This window comes from Eimeria necatrix, genomic scaffold, assembly GCF_000499385.1.
Source record: "Eimeria necatrix Houghton genomic scaffold, Enh_scaff1621, whole genome shotgun sequence".
In the NCBI taxonomy this organism is placed as follows: Eukaryota; Apicomplexa; class Conoidasida; order Eucoccidiorida; family Eimeriidae; genus Eimeria; species Eimeria necatrix.
The window spans coordinates 1-6,691 of NW_013652317.1; the positions used below are offsets into that span (position 1 = coordinate 1).

The 6,691-nt window shown below is 59.0% G+C and overlaps 2 protein-coding genes across 2 annotated transcripts; one reads left to right on the forward strand and one right to left on the reverse strand.

Annotated features, from left to right (window-relative positions):
* Window positions 1-2,106: 2,106 nt before the first annotated feature.
* Window positions 2,107-3,979, reverse strand: ENH_00018750 (Spatr, related, related; the record flags this gene model as incomplete). The annotated part of the gene is made up of 3 exons (XM_013579345.1): window positions 2,107-2,246; window positions 2,484-2,692; window positions 3,246-3,979. The coding sequence occupies 3 exons, from the start codon at window positions 3,977-3,979 to the stop codon at window positions 2,107-2,109; spliced, it is 1,083 nt and encodes a 360-aa protein (XP_013434799.1).
* A 452-nt stretch (window positions 3,980-4,431) lies between these two features.
* ENH_00018760 (casein kinase II beta chain, putative) lies at window positions 4,432-6,392 on the forward strand (the record flags this gene model as incomplete). The annotated part of the gene is made up of 6 exons (XM_013579346.1): window positions 4,432-4,451; window positions 4,785-4,915; window positions 5,093-5,451; window positions 5,682-5,775; window positions 5,832-5,996; window positions 6,226-6,392. 6 exons carry the CDS (start codon window positions 4,432-4,434, stop codon window positions 6,390-6,392), a joined length of 936 nt encoding a protein of 311 aa, XP_013434800.1.
* Window positions 6,393-6,691: the final 299 nt, after the last annotated feature.

Here is a 6,691-nt window from a genome sequence, read left to right on the forward strand (position 1 = left end):
ATCTTCATTTGCTGCTGCTGCTGCTGCTGCTGCTGCTGCTGCTGCTGCTGCTGCTGCTGCTGCAGCAAGCGATCCGCGTCCAGGAGGAGAAAGTCTCTTACTTGTCCAAAGCAGCAGCAAGGGCCCCCACAGAGACAGCCTGGGGGCCCCCCGAGGCCCCGGGGGGGCCCCCCAGTGCAGCACGGGGGGCCCCCGCTGCAGCAGCAGCAGCAGCAGCAAGAGCAGCGGGGGCCCCCGGGGGCCCCCAGAAGAAGAAGAGAAGGGGAACAAAGAATTAAACAAACAAAAAAGTTCTTTTAAACCCCACACCTCGCGAACACGCCGTGAACCCCGCATGCACGCATGCATGCATGCATGCATGCATGCATGCATGCATGCATGCATGCATGCAGCTGCATGCATGCATGCATGCATGCATGCAGTGTTGCGCATGCTGTGGGGTTTTGGGGCTTTGACAAAGCCAAACTGCCGAGGGGCCCCGAGGCCCCTCGAGACCTACAAAGGACTTCAACTTTGCATGCATGCAGCTACGCATGCATGCGCTGTTGCTGTACATGAGTGCATGCATGCATGCATGCATGCGTGCATGCATGCATGCATGCATGCATGCATGCAGTTGGTATGTGGAGTCCGCTGCTGCTGCTGCTGCTGCTGCTTCGTGCTGCTGTTGCATGCTGCTGCTGCTGCTGCTGCACGCGGCAGATCCACCTCGAAACGAAGCCGTCAATAAAGAGTACGCTGCAGTGGGCCTCGGGTCCTGCTGCTGCTGCTGCAGGTGCTGCTGCTGCTGCAGGTGCTGCTGCTGCTGCAGGTGCTGCTGCTGCTGCTGCTGCTGCTGCTGCGAGCTGAAGCAAATAGTTCGCCCCTAATGCACAGGAAACCCTAACTGTGCATGCAGGGGCCCCGGGGCCCCCCAAGCTTTAAAAGGCCAATATGTGCGGTGCTGCTGCTTCAGCAGCAGCTGCTGTGGGCTGCTGCTGCTGCTGCTGCTGCTGCTGCTGCTGCTGCTGCAGGGTCTCCGCCGTAGCAGCTGCTGCAGTTGCTGGTGCAGCATCTGCTGCTGACGGGACCTGCTGCTGCTAGTGCTGCGGTGGGTGCGTTTGGCCCTAGGTTTGTTGCTGCTGCAGTCGGTCTTGCTGCTGCTGCAGCTGCTCTCGCTGCTGCTGCTCCATTTCCTGCTGCAGCTCGCGCCTCCCCTGCTGCAGCAGCTCCTGCTCCTGCTGCAGCTGCTGCTTCAGCTCTTCTGTCATTGTTACAACTTGCTGCTGCAGCAAATCTTCAGGACACTCCCGCTCTTCTTTTATGCTGTTCAGCAGCGGCTGCTTCCCTTCCCACATGCAGGTCTTTCCACCCCACTGGCCTGAGCAGCAGCAGCAGCAGCAGCAGCAGCAGATGCAGCAGCAGCAGCAGCAGATACAGATGCAGCAGCAGCACATGTAGCAGCAAGAGATGCACCAGCAGCGATGGCCGCAGCAGCAGCAGAAGTGTTCATAAGGCAAACGGCAGCAGATTCGGCCATGCAGTAAATGCAGCAGCAGCAGAAGCAGCAGCAGCAGAAGCAGCAGCAGCAGAAGCAGCAGCAGCAGAAGCAGCAGCAGCAGACGCCATAGCAGCAAACTGACACGTGCAGCAGCGGCAAACACAACAGCAGCAGCGAAAAATGCAGCGGCAACACACAGCGCAGCAGCAGCAGTGGGAACAGCACCGCAGCGGCACCGGAAGCAACAGCAGCAGCAGCAGCAGCAGCAGCAGCAGCAGCTCACCGCTGCGAACAACACTGCGGTATCTTCTCTGCACGCCGTCTATGCAGGGCTGTCTCCATTCACTCCATTCCGTCATGAGGCAGTCTACCTTCTGCAGCAGCAGCAGCAGCAGCAACAGCAGCAGCAGCAACAGCAGCAGCAGCAACAGCAGCAGCAGCAGCAATGAGAGCAGAAGCAGCAGCAGCAGTGCGTGCAGCAGCAGCAGCAGCAGCAGCAAAAGAGCAGCCGCACACGCCCTCCGAAAGGTTGGGCCTGAGAGCTCTAGTCCAGCTGCAGCTGCAGCTGCACCCCCCAGCGACCCTTAGGGTTTAGGGTTTAGGGTTTAGGGTTTAGGGTTTAGGGTTTAGGGTTTAGGGTTTACGGGTCTGTCTGGGTTGGGCAGCGGGCGGCAAAGATAGAAATCTGCTGCGTGGCAGCTGCGAGCAGCAGCAGAAGGATCTGCTGCTCGCAGCCTTTCGAGTTCAGCAGCAGATATGAAGGTCCCTGCGCAGCAGCAAACCCGCAATTAGGGTTTAGGGTTTAGGGTTTGGGGCTCGTGGGAAGCTGGCGGAAGGAGCAGCACACAAAAGAAAAAAAGCAGCAGCAGCAGCAGCAGCAACAGCAGCAACAGCAGCAGCAGCAGCGGCAGCAGCAGCAGCGCCAGTTTCGCCGCCCCCCGCCCGCCCCGCTGCCCCCAAACCCTAAACCCTAAACCCTAAACCCTAAACCCTAAACCCTCACCGGGGTCGTATTTGATTTCGAAAGAAGGGGCTGAAGCGTTTGCTGCGCTGCTGCAGTGTACGTACACCTCGTAGTCCACATAAACTCCTTTTCCTTTAAATCCATATTCGGAATTATCACAAAGAGCCCGCAGCCACGCGGGGGCCCTTTTTGCTGCTGCTGCTGCTGCTGCTGCTGCTGCTGCTGCTGCTGCTGCTGGGCTCTGTTCGCTCCCCGCGGCAGCAGCTGCCGCCTCCTCGCCGCCCCCTTCTCCTGCTGCTGTTTCTGCTGCTGCTGTTTCTGCTGCTGCTGCTGCTGCTGCTGCTGCTGCTTTCTGCTGCCGCTCAACATCCCGCACATCCATCCAGCTGCACAGCACGAACCCCTCAGGGCACTGGCACCTGCAGCAGCAGCAGCAGCAGCAGCAGCAGCAGCAGCAAAAGCAGCAGCAGCAAAGCAGCAGCACACGAATGAAGCCCGGAAAGCCAAGCGAGAAAGCACCTGCAGCAGCTGCTGCAGCAGCTGCTGCAGCAGAGGCTGCTTAAAGGAGCAACAAAAGAACCGCAGCAGCAGCAACTGCAGCAACAGCAGCAACTGCAGCAGCAGCAGCAACTGCAGCAGCAGCAGCAACAGCCAGGGCTGCAGCAAGTGCCAAAAACGCCGAGAGCGCATCCGCTGTAGCATCCGCTGCTGCTGCTGCTGCTGCTGCTGCTGCTGCTGTTGCTCTTCCAGCTGCCGCTGCTGCTGCTGCTGCTGCTGCTGCTGCTACGTATAGATAATTACCTGTCTGGGTCTCCTTCCTCAGCAGCAAAAATGATGCACTTGTCTCCTTCAAAACCGAGGCTTTGTGCCCTGCTGCTGCTGCTGCTGCTGCTGCCGCTGCTGCTGCTGCTGCTGCCGCTGCTGCTGCTGCTGCTGTAGCTGTCGCTGCTGTGAGTGGTGTCGCTGCTGCTGCCTTCGCTGCTGTAGCTGTCGCTGCTGTAGCTGCTGTCGGTGCTGTAGCTGTCTCTGCTGCTGCTGTTGCTGCTGCTGCTGTCGCTGTCTCTGCTGCTGCTGCTGCCTGTGTCTCTGCTGCTGCTGTCGCTGCCCCTGGTGCTGCTGCTGCTGACGTCGCTGCTCTCAGTGGGGTTGCTGCTGCTGCTGCTGCTGCTGCTGTAGTCCTCGCTGCTGTCGTAGTCTTCGCTGCTGCTGCTGTGCTCACTCACAGCTTTCTGCTTCTCTGGCTGCTGCTGCAGCCCCTGCTGCTGCTGCTGCTCTCCGTGCTGCTGCTGCTTTTGCTGCTGCTCCCCCTGCTGCTGCGTTTGCTGCTCAGGTTCGCGAATGGCCAGCGGCTCTGCTGCTGCAGCATCTTCATCATAAGTAGCTGCAGCAGGGATACTGAAGTCCTTTTTGCTGCTGTCCTCTGCAGGGTCTTCTGCTGCTGCTGCTGCTGTTGCTGCAGCAGCAGCTGCTGCTGCTAGCAACCCCACTAGCAGCCACAGACGCAGCCGTCCAAGGCCTCTCCCCGCACACTTCATCTTGCTTCGGGAATCTGCCACTGCTGCTGCTGCTGCTGCTGCTGCTGCTGCTGCTGCTGCTGCTGCTGCGCTGCAGTGGCTCTTGCTGCAGTGGCGTCCCAGCTGCGGACCCCCCGCTGCTGCTGCTTCCTTAGGAACGGTCCGCGACGCTGCTGCTGCTGCTGCTGCTGCTGCCGTTTCAGTGGCAGCAGCTAGACTGCAGTTGCAGCTTCTGCTCCCGCTGCTGCTGCTGCTGTTGCTGCTGCTGCTGCTGTTGCTGCTGCTGTCTTCCCAGCCGGCTCAAAGAGACGCAAAGAAGCAGCAGGTATTAGTTGCTGCAGCAGCAAAGAGACAAAAACGGGGGAACGCCCTGGGGGTTCTCTGTTGCCAGTGGATTGGCTAGCGAGGCCAGCAGCAACTGCTGCTGCTGCTGCTGCTGCTGCTGCTGCTGCTGCTGTCTGTGTTTTAAAGGAATGAGAGCAGCTTTCTGTGCGTAAAAAATGCGCCGTCGATGCCTGCTGCTGCTTCTGCTGCAGCAAAGCTTCCCCAGTCCCGCTGCTGCTGCTGCTGCTGCTGCTGAAGGCCCCAGGACTATGTATGAGCCAAGTTGCAGCCAGCCGCTGCTGCTGCTGCTGCTGCTGCTGCAGGCAAATGTTAATTGCTTCGGATTAAGTTAAGCCTTTGTTAGTTTTAAACCGAAAAAGAGATAAAGGCAATTTGGAGTGGCGCTGTAGCAGCAGCAGCAGGCGGGCGCCTGAGCAGCAGCAGCAACAACAGCAGCAGCAGCGGCTGCTGCTGCTGCTGCTGCTGCGGATGTCATGCGTAGGTTGCGGGAGGGAACTGTCTGCGTTTTCTCGGACATAATTCAAGAGAAACAACAGCAGCAACAGCAGCAGCAGCATCAGCAGCAGCAGCAAGAGCAGCTGCAGCAACAACTGCAGCAAAACCACCTCGTGTGTCTCCTGTGCTTCCCCGCTGCAGCAGCAGCGTGAGCCCCAGGTGGCCCCCAAGGCTAATAAGCCCTGAGCTCTAAACCCTAAACCCTAAACACTAAACCCTAAACCCTCATCTTGAAACCCTAAAACGTAGGTTTTCTCGTCTCTCCCCGTTGCTGCGGGGGGGGGCTGCCTGAAGCAGCAGGGGCACAAGCAGCAGCAGCAGCAGCAGCAGCAGCAGCAGCGGCAGCTGCTGCAGCTGGTAGTACTGCTGCTGCTGCAGAAGCTGGTGCGCGGGGCTTCAAGAGCAGCAGCAGCTCCCCACCGCAGCAGCAGCGCCGACAGCATCGGCAGCAGGAGCACGACAGTAGCCACAGCCACAGCAGCAGCAGCAGCAGCAGCAGCAGCAGCAGCAGCAGCAGCAGCAGCAAGATGGAGTCCCATCCTCGGGGGGGCCCTGCAGCAGCAGCTGAGGGCTCTCGTGGCAGCAGCAGAGACCTAAACCCTCACCACAATGAAGAGCTCTCGGACCTCACGGGCAGCGACCTCGAGGAAGACGTGAGGGTTTAGGGTTTAGGGTTTAGGGTTTAGGGTTTAGGGTTTAGGGTTTAGGGTTTAGGGCTTAGGGTTTCGGGTTTCGGGTTTCGAGAGCGTGGGCCAGCTCTTGCTGCTGAGGGCTTCGGGTGCTGGCCGGCTTGGCAGCAGGGCCCTAGGGTTTCCTGTGTACGGCTAGGGTTTAGGGTTTAGGGTTTAGGGTTTAGGGTTTAGGGTTTAGGGTTTGCTTGCAGATGACGTGGATTGAGTGGTTTTGCGGCCTGAAGGGCAACGACATGTTTGTCTTCGTCGACGAGGAATTCGTCCGCGACGACTTCAACCTAACAGGTTTGCTGCTGCTGCTGCTGCTGCTGCTGCTGCTGCTGCTGCTGCTGCTGCTGCAGGGCTGAGCACGGAAGTGCCTTACTACGACAAGGCCTTGACTCTAATAGTCGACGGAGACGTCTCCGACGAAAGCCCTTCTGACGCTGTCTCTTTTGCTTACATTGAAAAAAGTGCTGCGCTGCTCTTCGGCCTCATCCACGCCAGATTCATCCTCACCAACAAGGGTCTGCTGCTGCTGCTGCTGCTGCTGCTGCTGCTGCTGCTGCTGCTGCGGTTGCGGCGGTGCCGCTGCTGCTGCTGCTGCGCTTCGGGGCGTGGTGCCGCTGCTGCTGCTGCTGCTGCTGCTGCTGCTGCTGCTGGGGCTTCGCGCCGCGCCTCCCGCCTGCCCATCCCCCGCCGCCGCCGCTGCTGCTGCTGCTGCTGCTGCTGCTGCTGCTGCTGCTGCTGCTGCAGGGCTGGGTTTGCTGCAGCAAAAAGTGCTGTCGAAGACCTACGGAGTCTCTTGTCCAAATTCTCTCTGCGGCTTTTCCCACTTGGTGCCCTGCGCCTTGACGGACAGTCCCAACCTCCACACCGTCAAGCTTTTCTGCGCGAGATGCAATGTCCGAACCCTTTTTTAGTCCCTCAAAATCCCAATTGCGAGGGTTTACGAGGGTTTTGCGAGGGTTTACGAGGGTTTAGTGGTTGGGGTTTTTTCGAGGGTTTTGGAAAGGGTTTTGAGGGTTTTTGAGGGTTTTGCGAGGGTTTTGAGGGTTTTGGGAGGGTTTTGAGGGTTTAACCGGGACTTTGTCCGAACCCCTTTTTAGTCCCTCTTTTAGGGTTTTGCGAGGGTTTGCGAGGGTTTTGCGAGGGTTTACGAGGGTTTAGTGGTTGGGGTTTTTTCGAGGGTTTTGGAAAGGGTTTTGAGGGTTTTTGAGGG